Raw genomic sequence first — 13,700 nt, 5'->3', positions numbered from 1 at the left:
TACTGCCTTCCACACTGCTGCCTCCACCCTGACTAGGGGAGGTTGGTTGGCCCAAATCTATCATTTGGAGACTTGGATCTCAAGTTACACAACCAGGAATTAATAGGGTACCCAATGTCTCAGTGTGTAAGACACTGAGGTAGGTCAAATTCACAGATAGCAGTAGAATGGCACTTGCCAGTAGCTGAGAGGAAGGGGAGGGAGGAGGGAAGAGGGAGGATGTGAGGGGGTATGGAGGAGCCCTGTGTGCAAGGGCGCAGTGTAGACTTCCCTGTTTGGGTCCTGTTAGGTGCTGTACTCACGTAGCATTTGCTGTCCTGTGTCTGGCCGAATTCACCCTGTTCACTTCCCAGTTCACTAAATGCTTCGGCCTGCCATGTACATTTATCTGTACCTATCTGTACGCACATGCATGCACACAGTGTGTTCTATGTGCATGTAACATGTGTGTCTATTTTCTTTGCCCTGTGGTGTTTGGTTGTCTTCCTTGGTGTCTGTCTTTCTGTGGGTGGGACTTGGTGCAGTTTCTAATTTTGGGGTCTTATGAACAGTGCATCTTGTCCATGAGCTTGGTCATTCCCAGCATGTATTTCTGTCATTTCTCAGTAGTAGCATGTGCACTGTAGTCAATTGCTATTAGTCCCACCACATGGCTATCTGTGTGACATGGTTGTGACAGTTTATGTCCCCTACATGTGTGACCATTTTTGTTGCTCCTTATGTTCCTCACCAGTCCTTGGTCTTTCCTACATTTTATATCCAGCTACTTACCAAAGGCATAGGGGTGCTGAGTAAAAGAGAATGTGCAGGCTTGTGCACCCCAAGACCCTTTCCCCTGCCAAGGGTACTTCTAATTGACTCTGGAATGGATGGAATGTTTAGCTGTTTCCCTACCCCCCCCCCCCCCCTCCATCCCCAACCCTGGTTCTTGTCCATTCTGTAAGAACAGGAGGTCACTACCAGCTTAGGAGTAGGTTTGTGGCTCTTTTGAGCTATATGGCATTCTCCCAGCTGAGGCCACATCATCTTGTCCTTGGAAACTGAAACATCTCACTTTTTCATTTTCAGAGGCGGATCTTAGATGGAAGTCTGGGCTTTGCTGCAGGGGTGAGTCGCATCTAGTGGGTGAAGTGTGTTGATCCTAACCTCTCCCTCCCTGGGGCTGGTGCCAGCCCCTCACACTATCCAGGTGTGCTTTCTATAAGAGCTAACACCTGCTGCCTTCTCCAACTAACTGTGTTTGTTTCCCAGCTTATTAGGTACTCTCTTTTTGTTATTTTGTCTTTTTTTTTTTTTCCAGAGCTGAGTACCGAACCCAGGGCCTTGTGCTTGCTAGGCAAGCGCTCTACCACCGAGCTAAACCCCCAACCCCTAGGTACTCTCCTTAGATGGAGAACGAAGTGAATAAAGACATAGAAAATAACATCAGGGAGGGCCTAACCTGATAACTAGCATGAATTAAACATCTCCTTTCTCTCTTCTCCAAGGACTTTTTAAAGGCTTTATGTTTATTTTTAATTATGTAATGTGTGTGGGGTGGTGGTAGTGGTATGAGCAGGTGCCCTCACAGGTCAGCAGCATTAGCTTTCACTTGAGCTGGAGTTACAGGAGGTCATGAGACTTGTGGGTGTTGGGAATCAAACTTGTCATTTGTGGGAACAGTATGTGTTCTTGCCTGCTTCACCATCTTTCCAGCCCCAGGACTTTTTATTTTAGGTACTTTTAAGCACACAAGGAAAAAAAAAATCATAATCTATAGCCTTGGTACACATCACCCACCTGCAGGTGTGATTGACATTTGGCAAATCTCATTCCATCTGTCTCCCTTCAGCCTGCTTGGGAACTCAGAATGTTTTTATAAAAGCAAATCCCAGATCTGTGTAATTTCACCTGGAAATTCAATATGTATTTCAAACTCTGACTTCTTGTGAAACCGTAATCAGTATGCCACCTCACACCTACCAAAATGCAAACAGTAATTCCTCACTGTAATCAGATGCTCAATCCATATTCATATCCCCCCGTCTTTTCCAAGGTGTCCTGTAAGATTATTCTGCGAGAACTGGTATCTGAAGAAGATCAGTTGGCCATATTTTTTAAGTCTTTCAAGTCTCCCCCTACCCTACTTCCTCCTAAGCTGGTGATTTGTTGGAGAAACTAGGTCTTTGTTTCTAGAACATTCTACATTCTGGGTTTGGTGGATTCCTTCCCTGTGGTGTTTATAACTTGTTCTTTTGTTGATCTCAAGCTGAGAATGAATTCATCTAGAGGTCCCACATTTTTCGTTAAACATTATTTGAATGATTGATTTGTTGTGTTTGTGTGAGCATGCCTGTGCCACAGCACACATGCGCAGGTCCGAGGGCCATTTGTAGTGGGTTTTCTCCTTTTGCCATATGGAACCTGAGGGCCAGATTCATGTTGTTAGGCTTGGAGGAAAGTTCCTTTCCCAGTGAACAATTTTGCAAGTCCAGATTTCATTTTTCAAGCACGAGTACTTCATGGTGGTGGTATATATACCACTGGTGGCTCTATCAGAAGGTACATACTGTGTGCTTTTTCTTGTAGCCCATCAGAGGTTGGTTCTTATCTGCCATCCTGTGATAGTCCAATGATCTGGGAAAATGTGTCTTGGGGTGGGACTTCACTGAAGTCATCTAAGTCACTGGCTGTCAGACAAGGGTCTGTCCTTAGAGGACACGGAGATTCCCAAGCTCTACTTAGGTGCACAGTGAGCAGTAGCAGGATCCGTTTCTAGGCTGTCAGCTTGCACATATTCTTCTCCGTAAAACTGCTCTGCCCGAGAATGCTCTGGAAGCCAGCTCTCCTTTCTAGCCTTCCTAGACAGATGCCCTCTGCTTTATTCTCTTGTCTCCCAGCAGCCACAGCTCCTGGTGGAAGTTGAGAGTTAGGGTCACATGATCCCCTTTGAGGTGACCTATGGACCACTCTTAAAGCCCCATTTCTCAAAGGTTCTCTTACCACCCAGTAGCTCCATCCTAGAGACCCAGGCTTCAACTTATAGACCCATGATGGTCACTCCCAAACCACAGCAACATGGGAGGACTCTGAGCTTCCCACTGAGGGATTGCACTTGACAAGCTGGTGTGTTGTGAAGTGTGAAGGTTCTGAGGGACAGGGTCCTTCTCCAGCCTCTTCCCAGACTCAACTCAGGGCCCATGGCACTGTTGTTAAGTAAAGGACTGGGCCCTTAGGGTTGGTGCAATGCCAACCTCTCACTTTCCTGTTTTGGGACTCAGCCTGACTCTCAGGGCTCCCAAATGCTTGTGATTTCTGAAGGCTCCAGTGTACCACGGTGGCATTCCTATCCCCTGCAACCCCTTGCCCTGCTAGCCATGGAGAAGCATGATGGAGGGCGGCCTAGTCAGCCCTTCCTAACTCCTGACCCACGATGCCGGTTAAGGTGAGGGGTACCCAGGCACAGAAGGAAGAGAGCCACTCAGAAAGAAGATAGATTATTGCTGTTATTACTGTATTATATTTTTCTTTATGACTTCACACTCAGATTTCCTTTGTGACTACCAACAGTGTAGGGAGGAAATGAGCTGGGGTGCAACAGTGATTGTCTTGGGGGAGGAGCTCCTCGCTTTTTCTTCCCCTGCTGAGTGCCCAGGGTGGAGTGTTCCCTAATTGAGTGGTTGCGAGACCTTCCTCTGGGGTCTCCCGAATAGTCACCACCCTTCTCCTGCCCTTACCTGTTCCTCCCTATCTTGCTTCTATTGGTGCCTAGTTAGTTGAATGGACTCCTGCCCTGCTTGAGTTCCTGTCCTGACTTCACTTGGTGAAGGATGTTACCTAGAAGCAGAAGACAAAAGAAACCCTTTCCTCCCCAAGTTGCTTTGAGTCACAGCATTTCATCACAGCGATAGGAACCTAAGTAGGGCATAAACTACACACAGAGAAGGTTAAACCAGTAAGAGCACTGGGGCCGAACGTTCGCTCCACACTGGGCCCTGTGATGATGCAAATTAACTGCAGTGTTCTTCTTGGGCATGTAGTCCTCCTTGAAGAAGACAACTCCCATTGTCCTTGCAAGAAGGTGAGAACAATGTGAAGAGGAGAAAAAACTAAAAAGGCCCAGAGATGGGATGTGGCTCAGTTGAAGAGCATTTACCTGGCGTGTGCAAGGCCCTGGTTCAGTCCCCACCATCTCCCCCAGATGAAATAAAACATGTAGAGATTCAGGTTATATGGCCTGTGTGTGTTCGAGTCACCCCACCTTGTTTCTCTGTAGGAACTGATAGATGTCTCATAGCTGCTCCTTTAATGTGCTTGGCTCAGGCAGGTGCTCACAAGATGCTCTTTTAGCATGGCTGGGTCTTGTTGCTCCTGCCTGTCCATCCATTCACTCATCTGCCATTTCATCCACTGTCTGGTGGAAGCCTGTTCTACTCTATTCACTGTGACCAGTGCAGGGCAGCCAAGGGTCTGAAAAACGCTTCTGTCTGTCAAGCAGCTGTAGTCTACTGGAGGGGTGTGCCAACCAGTCTGGTGTGCTAAACTCATCTGCTACCTGTTCTTGTGGATCTAGACAATGCACTGCAACAAGCCACACCCACGTGTCCCAGTGCCTGTGGTTGCTTTTGCATCATAGCAACAGCACCTGGCTATAGCATGACTCACTGGCTCACAAAGCCACAGCTATTTGTTCTTTGGACTTCAAGAAAAGTTTGCTGGCTCCTCAGGTGGTGTTGGGGGCTGGGAATTCAGAGGTGTGGTGGCAATGTGAATGAATAGCCAGAAAGGCAAGGACCATGGCTCTGTTCGGTTGGGCCCAACTGCAGGCTCCAGAATGCTCCCTGGAGTGTCTGATGTTCCCAAGTAGAAGTTTTCCTGGGAGATGCCTGGCTTTGTGTGGATCCTACAGAAAGGCTTGGTGCATTTATCTTCCTTTGCTGAGGGTCCTGTGCAGACCCTTCAGAGGATGGCTTTGTAGTGTAGTGTATTGACATACATGGACTCTTACAGTGTTTTAAGTGACATGAAGAAGAGTGTGTTTCAGCTAGACAGCTGATCCAGTGGTTAAAAATGTGTACTGCTCTTGCAGAGGACCCAAGTTTGGTTCCCAACACCCACATTGGGTGGTTCACAACTGACTGTAACTCCAGCTCCAGGGGATCTGACTCTTCTGAACTCCATGGGCACCCACACTCACATGTTCACACCCACACTCACATGCTCACACCCACACTCTCACATGCTCACACCCACACTCACATGCTCACACCCACACTCACATGCTCACACCCACACTCACATGCTCACACCCACACTCAACATGCTCACACCCACAGTCAACATGCTCACACCCACACTCACATGCTCACACCCATACTCACATGCTCACACCCACACGGAGACATAGGCATACCCATAATTAAAATATAGTAATACATTTCAAAGAAGGACAGTGTCTCCGGAGACGCTCAGGGCAAAGGTGTTGTGATGGCAGATGTTGATTGTGAACTTGATGGGATTTAGACTTAATGGAAACAAACCTCTGGACGTGTCTGTGAGGGAGTTTCCATAGTAGATTAACTGAACTGGGGATAGGTACCCTAAATGTTGGCAGTTCCATAGACCGGGTCCTGGGACTGAATAAAGGAGAAAGTGAGCCGAACACCAGCATTCATTTCTCTCTCTGTTTCTGGCTGTGGAAGCAGTGTGACTAGCTGCCTCTTGTTCTGGTTGTCAAGAAGTCCCCGCCCTGATGGACTAAACCCTCCTTAAATTGTTTGTGTTAGGTATTTTGTCACAGCCGTGAGAAGAGTAACTAGTACAGGGGAGATCTTGAAAGCAAGCCTCCTGTCTCAGCACAAACCCAGCTTAGTTTTACGGCTGTCTTCAGTCGCCCTGGCCTAGCAGAGTGCGGCGGCTTGTCCTGGCATCTTTGGCAGTTGAGTTCAGCAGCCCTCTGGCTTTGGGAATGTCACTTTCACTATGATGCAGGGATCCCCACCCTGGCTGCATGTTGCAATCACCTGGAAAGCTTGTATTACATTTTAAAACCACATTTGTTTATTAGGTCTGTGCATGATGGGAGGGGGCATGAACGGAGATCAGAGGGCAACTTGCAATAGTCAAGTCTCTGCATCGACTCTGTGGGTCCCAAGCGTCAAGCTGAAGTCCTCAGGGTTGTTGGCAAGCACCCTTACCCGCTGAGCCATCTTGCTTGCCCTCTCCTGGAGAGCTTTTATCAGGGGCCTGAACTGTGTGGGAGAAGCCAGGATAAGCTCTTTATCTTCTGCAGCCCTGTCTGCTGAAGGCCTGTGGCATCTGTCCTGGACTTGCTAGAGGATTGGCACCCAACCCTGGTCGATCGAGCCTGGCAAAGCAGGCAGTTGTCACACTCCTGGCCCATTTCCATAGATCAGGTGATACTGGACAGCCACCAGATGGGCACAGAGGCTCCTCTTTATGATTTGGCTCTTGCAAAAGAAAGACAGGAGGCAGGAGCTTGGGAAACTGGAACTTGGGTTGAAATCCCCACTTGATGCCTGAGTGCTTGTTGGATTAGGTACCGTGTGAAACATCACAGGACTGTCAGGGACTCGTGGGACTCATCCCTGGCATCAGACAGGGCAATGCTTCGCCGAATCCAGACAGATGGTGGGAGCATAGATTGTTCCCCAAGACTTTTGTGCACCAAGGTTTCATGTTTTAAAAACCTAATTGAATGTTTAGCTGGCTTGTTATAAACTTACCTGATCCCAGTGTCTTCGGCTGCACTTGAATAATTAAGTGTTGCTGGCATAATTTTTCTTAGGCATTTTGGTACCAATCCTGTTCACAATCATTATGTTCAAGTCAGTTCTCTTGAAAGATGTTAACAGACTACCCAGGATCAGAGTCAGGACTGGCTTGCTTCTGTCCTTTAGAATCTGCAGAGCAGGGGCAAATCTCCAGACGTTCTTAAGACAAGTGTTTTGTGGAAAGGCTGCTGCTGAACCACACGCGATCACTTTGCAGCATCGACTAGCACACAGGAGGGAGACCAGCCAGTAATCTATGCCTTGTAAGGGGGCCAGTGTCATTTACCAGGCTTTCAAATATGTGTTCAGTTTACAAAATAGCCATTAGTCTTGTCTTTTGGAGTGTGGAAGGAAGCTGAGGCAAAGTTGTCTTCATACCAGTCTGCCCCTCATTTAGTGATTATCTGCTGTGTGCATGGCATCATGGGAGAGTAAGCAAAGAAGTGACATGCTAGCTAGTCCTGGCAAGGGGTTAGGGTCTCTTGGGACAGAAATCACTTTCACCCATAGAGAGACATGAGGCAAATTAGTGTGTGGTAGTTAATGAGGTGATGAGTAAAAGATGCTGGGGACCCAGGGACAAGAGCTTCCTTCTGGTTGCAGAACCAGAGACGACTTCATGGCTAAAGATCAGATGGGAAGATAGGTTAGGTTTTGACAGGTGGGGATGATGCAGGGGGTGGACAAGGCAGCATGGACAGCACAGAAGCACTGTGTGTGGAAAATACAGGGAGGAGGGGACTGGGGAGATGGCTCACACAGGATGGGGGACTGGGGAGATGGCTCACACAGGATGGGGGACTGGGGAGATGGCTCACATGGGGTGGGGGTCTGGGAACATGGCTCACACAGGGAGGAGGGACTGGGGAGATGGCTCACACAGGATGGGGGGACTGGGGAGATGGCTCACAGAGGGGGGAGGGACTGAGAAGAGAAGATGTCTGGGGGGGAGGTGGGGGAGGATGGGGAGGTGGTTCACACAAGGGGAAGGGACTAGGAAGATGGCTCACACAGGGGAGGAAGGACTGGGGAGATGGCTCAGTTAGAAAGAAGCTTGTTATGCAGGAAGTTGGATCCCCAACCCTCATGTGAAAAGCTAGGTATGGTGGTGCATGCCTTTAATCTCAGTGCTGGGGAGCTGAGCTTCAGATCCCAGTGAGAGACAGAAAGATTGGAGGGGTCTGAAGAGATGGTTCAGCGGTCAAGATCACCTGCTGCTCTTTCAGAGAACAGGAGTTCAGTTGCCAGTACCCACATGGTGACTCACAACCACCTATAACTCCAGCTCCAGAGGATCTGGTGCCCTCTTCTGTTCTTCATTGGCACTGCACTCACATGCACATACACAGTCACAAACATACACACACATAACACAATAAACCTTATTTAAAAAACAAAAGACAAAATAGATGGCCCCTGAGGAAAACAATCAAGATTGACATCTGGTCTTGACGTGCATGTGCACATAAGATTGTGCCATGTACACACACACACACACACACACACACACAAAGGAGGAGGAGAATAAAGAATATGCAGGGGTGGTGGTGGGTTTGGCTGGGACATGGCTCTGGAATAGCTGGCTGAGGCCCAGATATGGAAAACTTGAGGTGCTGTGGAAAAGCACTGTGTGTTGTTGTTGTTTTCTTTAGTTAGCTGGGGGGAATCGCTGGGGACTTGGGGATGAGGAGAGGAGCAGAGCTGTTCTTTGGGGAGCATGCAGGGGAAGTGCAAAGGGGCAGTTATAGAAAGAAAAAACTAGAGCTTGAAAGCCCAGAGGCAGAGGAACAGGAGTGAGGCCTAAGGGTGGTCCTGCTGTTGGGCTCAGAGGGTTGATTGACAGGTGTCTGAAGGTGAGGGGGCCAAAGAGATTGTGGTGTCACCTTTCCCGGGGCTAGCATCACCATCTGGCTCATGAGTGGAGGGGGAACCTACCAGAATGGGGAGGGGGCTCTTTTCTGGCCTTTCTCATTTGAGTGAGTTTTATACTTTGGAATCTCTATGTGTTGGGGTGGTCTCCATGGCAACCAGACACCTACAGCTTCAGTGCTGATGGTGATGTTTCCCCTGCTGCTCTGCGGTTGGTGATCCCTGTCTGTTAAGATCAGATTTGACCCAGGACTGAGGCTTGAAAATCAGTGGCCTGAACAAGAAAGCTCCCTGTTCTGCAGCGTTGTGGAGACCTTGACTTTGAAAGTAGGACTGTGGATCAGTAGTCAGGGTCCCAGTCTTCACTGTTGTGCCTCTACAAGGTTCCAGTTTCCTTCCTGCTCCAAAGAAGCTGCCAGGGCTCTGGTCATCACGTTTGTTTTCCAGGCAGTGAAACAGCTGTGGCGTGGGGAAGGGGGCGTTCCCTGCAAGCCCCGAATAACAACTCTCTGTATTTCATTGACCAGAATTTGCTCACGTGATCACACTGCAAAGACAGTTAGGAGATGTGGTCCTTTAGCAAAACAGCCGCATGTCTAGCTAACATTGGGATTCTGTTACTGTAAGTTGGCAAAGAACAAAAAGTGGGGTGGGCTGTGAGCATGCTCAGTCACAGGGCCTAGTGTGGAGCAAACGTTCAGCCCCAGTGCTCTTACTGGTTTAACCTTCTCTGTGTGTAGTTTATGCCCTAGTTAGGTTCCTATCAATGTGATGAAATGCTGTGACTCAAAGCAACTTAGGGGAGGAAAGGGTTTCTTTTGTCTTCTGCTTCTAGGTAACATCCTTCACTGAGTGAAGTCAGGACAGGAACTCAAGCAGGGCAGGAACCTGGAGTTAGGAGCCAATGCAGGCCATGGAGGAATGCTGCTTACTGGCTTGCTCCCCATGGCTTGCTCAGCCTGCTTTCTTTTACCATCCAGGACCCACCTGCACAAGGGTGGCACCACCCACAGTGAGCTGAGGCCTTCCCCATCAATCATCAATCAATGCCCAACAGGTTTGCCCCCAGGACAATCTGGGAGGGGCTTTTTTTCAACTGAGGTTCCTTTTTCTCAAGTAACTCTAGCTTGTGTCAAATTGACATAAAGCTACCCAGCATATTTTATATGTTGATTTCTTTACAAGTCATGTTATTCTTTCATTAGTGAGTTTCTTTCTAAGTGATTGATTATAATGTAGAAATTTGATAAGAAAGTCAAGTGCTACCCAGGGTGCAGGATAAAACAAATCCTTTGGTCTATGCATCATCCAGATACAGAGATAAAATAATAGAAAACCTAATTCAGGCTAGTATAAGGGTTTGGTTCATGTATCACAACTTTCTTTTTTGTGTATATATGCATATGTGTAGCTGTACATGAGTGTGGGGGTGGGGTGAGGCAGAGAGCATCGTTAGCTTATGGTGGTATTGTGTTCCCCAAAATATTGTGCACGCTAATAAACTTATCTGGGATCAGAGAACAGAACAGCCACAATATTATTATACATAGAGGATAGGCAGTGGTAGCACACGCCTTTAATCCTAGCATTCCAGAGGCAGAGATCTACCTGGATCTCTGTGTGTTCAAGGATACAGCCAAGCATGGTGACTCATGCCTTTAATCCCAGAAAGTGAGCCTTTAATCCCAGGAAGTGATGTCAGAAAGCAGAAAGGTATATAAGGCGTGAAAACCAGGAACTAGAAGCATTTGGCTGGTTAAGCTTTTAGGCTTTTGAGCAGTACAGTTCAGCTGAGAGCCATCCAGTCTGAGGAAACAAGATCAGCTGAGGAATTGGCAAGGTGAGGTAGCTGTGGCTTGTTCTGCTTCTCTGATCTTCCAGCATTCACCCCAATACCTGGCCTCAGGTTTGATTTTATTAATAAGTACCTTTAAGATTCATGTTACATTAGCTGTCATTCCTTAAGTGGCATCCTTGTCGGACTCACCCAGTAGTAGACAAGGCTGGCCAGTAAACCCTATGGATCTGCCTGTCTCTGCTTCCTAGGTGCTAAGATTAGTGCACACTATCATGCCCGGCATTTTTATTCCTTTTGTTTGCAAAGTAAGCACTTTATCAACTTCACACATTACAACTCTCCAGGAATAGATCTGGCCTCAGACACTGAAGTCTGTGGGCCAGAGGGGGCATTCTGATCCAGGTTGGCTTTTTCCTAGGAGGTTCCATTGTCGAGTAGTCCAGAGAAGTGCCTTCTGTGACTTTTTCATTGACTTTCATGGTTGGGTGTAATTGGCTTGGCTTTGGATGTACTCTTCCCTGAGGACTGATCCTCATGACTAGGGGATCATGGTATGGTAGACCTGGCCTGACCTGGGTTGCTTTCTCCTGGCTTCCCTCATGCCCTGACCAGAATAAAATATAAAGACCAATCCTGATGGAATGAGAGGACAAGTGGGCCCAGCAAAGAAAGATGAATGTTGGTGCCTGAGGTAGGTGTGATGTGACGGCGGACACACACTGTGACCCGTACACTGAAGCTCACAGAGAATGCCCCTGTGATGTTCTGCGGACATGCCTCACATGCTTCAACACACAGTTCAAACCACCTTAACATACCGTGGTTTAAATCAGGGGCAACTTACTATTTGTTAAGATGGTTAGGGTGGCGGGGCCAGGTAGGTAGTTCTTCTTCTGGCCTCGCCTCCCTAAGGTTTTGTCTGTCAGTAGCTTCTGTAGACCATGACAAAGGTGTCATTTGCAGGTCTGTGGCTCTGGTACTGTTGCCTACTCTCCAATCGTGGCTTAGGAGTACAACCCACAGATTCTTACCAAGTTGTGGGAAAGTACCATGAGGCTGGGCATGAAACTGCACAGTCTTTGGAGCCCCAGACTACGGAACATGGAGCCACTTAATTCACCTTTCCTTGGCCACAGCAAGTCATAAGGCCCACTTACACCCAAGGGGTTTGGAAAATTGACTCAGGTTCTTAGAGGCAGCCTGTGAAACACAGGGGTTTGATGGCTACCTTTAATTAATTTGAGACAGGAAGGCAGTGTCAGTGAAGGATTGTCTGTATTGGGTTGGTCTGTGGGCATGTCTGTGATTGAGTGTCTTAAGTTAATGGATGTAGGAAGACCCAACCCACTGTGGGTGGTACCATTCCCGAGGCAGGGGGTTCCGAGTTGTGCAGGAGTGAATAAATTAGCTGAGCACAAGCAAGGAAGGAAGTGAGCAGCAGTCAAGTGAGAATATGCCTGTACTCTTTCATTTCTTGGTGCTTTTTGGCTGTGGACATGACGAGATTAGTTTAAAAAATAGATTTACTTACGTTATGCGTGTGAGTGTTTTACCTACATGTGAGTATGTGCATCATCTGGGTGCAGGTGCCCATGGAAGTCAGAAGAGGGCATTGGATCCCTGGAAGTTGGAGTCACAGATGGTTGTGAGCCAGAATGTGGGTGCTGGGCTTCTCCGCAGGAGCAACCACTTCCAAGGCATCTTTTTAGCTGGTGACTAGGTTTTTGAAGTTTCTGCCTTGACTTCTCCAAAATGATGGACTGTGACTTAGAATTCTGAGGTGAAATTAACCCCATCCTCCCCAATTTCTATTGGTCTTCCCACATCAGCAGAATGGAGCTAGGCAAAGCTCTGCAGTCTCTTCCTCCCTTTGCAGGACCCCACACTTACCCCACCCCCCACCTCCTCTCCAGCTTGCCTCCAGGCTCTCCTGTGCACTGGCTCTCAGCCAGTGAGAACAAGGGTTGCTTTCTCAGCTTCCCTTCGGTGTTCTACGAACATCTAGGGAGGAAGGGATCTTGAACCCCAGGCCACAGCCACTTCTGTCTGTAGGTGGCAGAGGAACTGAGCCTCAAGGACCAAGGTCAGTTGTGGGTGTTGATACCTATTAAGGGCAATGCTTGGGTCGTGTTCTTGGTCCTGGGGCTGTGTTGTCTCAGAAGCAAAGAATTCTGGATAAGGCAGAATCCTCTGGCCAGCAGAAATGTTGTCTCCCAGAATCTGTAGGTGAGCAGTGTGCACGGTCCCCAGTAAACAGGGCCCTCTTGTCTGTGAAATTGGAAGAAGCAGGGGAAAGATACTATTTTTGCAAAAATTCTACATATTAACATTAATCTTGTTAACCTGAACCTACATTATTTTTTAATCTGTCAGTCTATCAGTTCACCAGTCAATTTGTCTATCAGATTCTTTTAAAAGTTATTTCTTTTATCTGTTGAGATTATAATATAGGTACATCATTTCCCCCTTCCCTTTCTTCCCTCCAAACCTACCCATAAAACCCCTCCTGGCTCTCATTCCAATTCATGGTCTCTTTTTTCACTAGCTGTTGTCACATGTGTATGTGTATATATGTGTGTGTGTGTGTGTATACACCACATATATTATAAATATAACCTGTTTAGTCTGGATAATGTTTTCAAGGCTGACCGTTTGGTATTGGGTGACCAGTTGGTGTGCTCTGCCCTGGGGAAGACTATTTCTCCAGCTCTCAGCATCCTCTGGTTACTTGCAGTTTTGTGTAAGGTTCTGGCCTCGTGGGCCTTTCCCCGTCCACATTAGCTTGTCTGTTGTTGGTCTTGTTCGGGCCGTCATGTTGGTGAGACTTTATGAATGCTGCTTTGGCATTCCTAGGAGATGAAATCTCACAGTGTACTCCCTGATCCCCTGGCTCCTGCAATCTTTCAGTCTCCTTTTCCACAAAGTTCCCTGAGCCTTAGTTAGCTGTGGGAGGTGTTATACAGGTTTTTGATGGAGTGTGCTGGCCTTGATCTGGTGATCCTCCTGCCTCAGCCTCTTCATTGCTGGGATTACAGGTGTGTACCGCTGTGTCTGGCTTGAGGTTTTTCTGTTTGAGGAAAGGGAACAAGGGCTCAACATGTAGTCCAGGCTGGCTTTGAACCCATAGCAGTCTCCCTACCATGGCTTCCCAGCTGCTGGTCTTATGGGCATGTACTGCCATGCTCAACTTTTATTAACTTTCCCCCTTAATCAAGAAGTTCTCTTTCTGAATCAGGACTCAGCCTCCATCTGCCTTTGTG

The 13,700-nt window shown here is 47.8% G+C and overlaps 1 protein-coding gene across 3 annotated transcripts in view; it reads left to right on the top strand.

The window, feature by feature from the left end:
• Slc39a11 (solute carrier family 39 member 11) overlaps nt 1-13,700 on the top strand; it is a 410,909-nt gene that overhangs the window by 68,348 nt on the left and 328,861 nt on the right. For all 3 annotated transcript variants that reach the window (XM_036196367.1, XM_036196368.1, XM_036196366.1), the window contains exon 3: nt 1,069-1,107. In XM_036196367.1, coding sequence (XP_036052260.1) covers nt 1,069-1,107 — 39 coding nt within the window. The remainder of the gene's footprint in view (nt 1-1,068; nt 1,108-13,700) is intronic.

Source organism: Onychomys torridus, chromosome 8 (genome assembly GCF_903995425.1).
Source record: "Onychomys torridus chromosome 8, mOncTor1.1, whole genome shotgun sequence".
Classification (NCBI taxonomy): Eukaryota; Metazoa; Chordata; class Mammalia; order Rodentia; family Cricetidae; genus Onychomys; species Onychomys torridus.
Note: the sequence above shows the minus strand (reverse complement) of the source record. Positions and strands in the feature narration are given on the sequence as shown.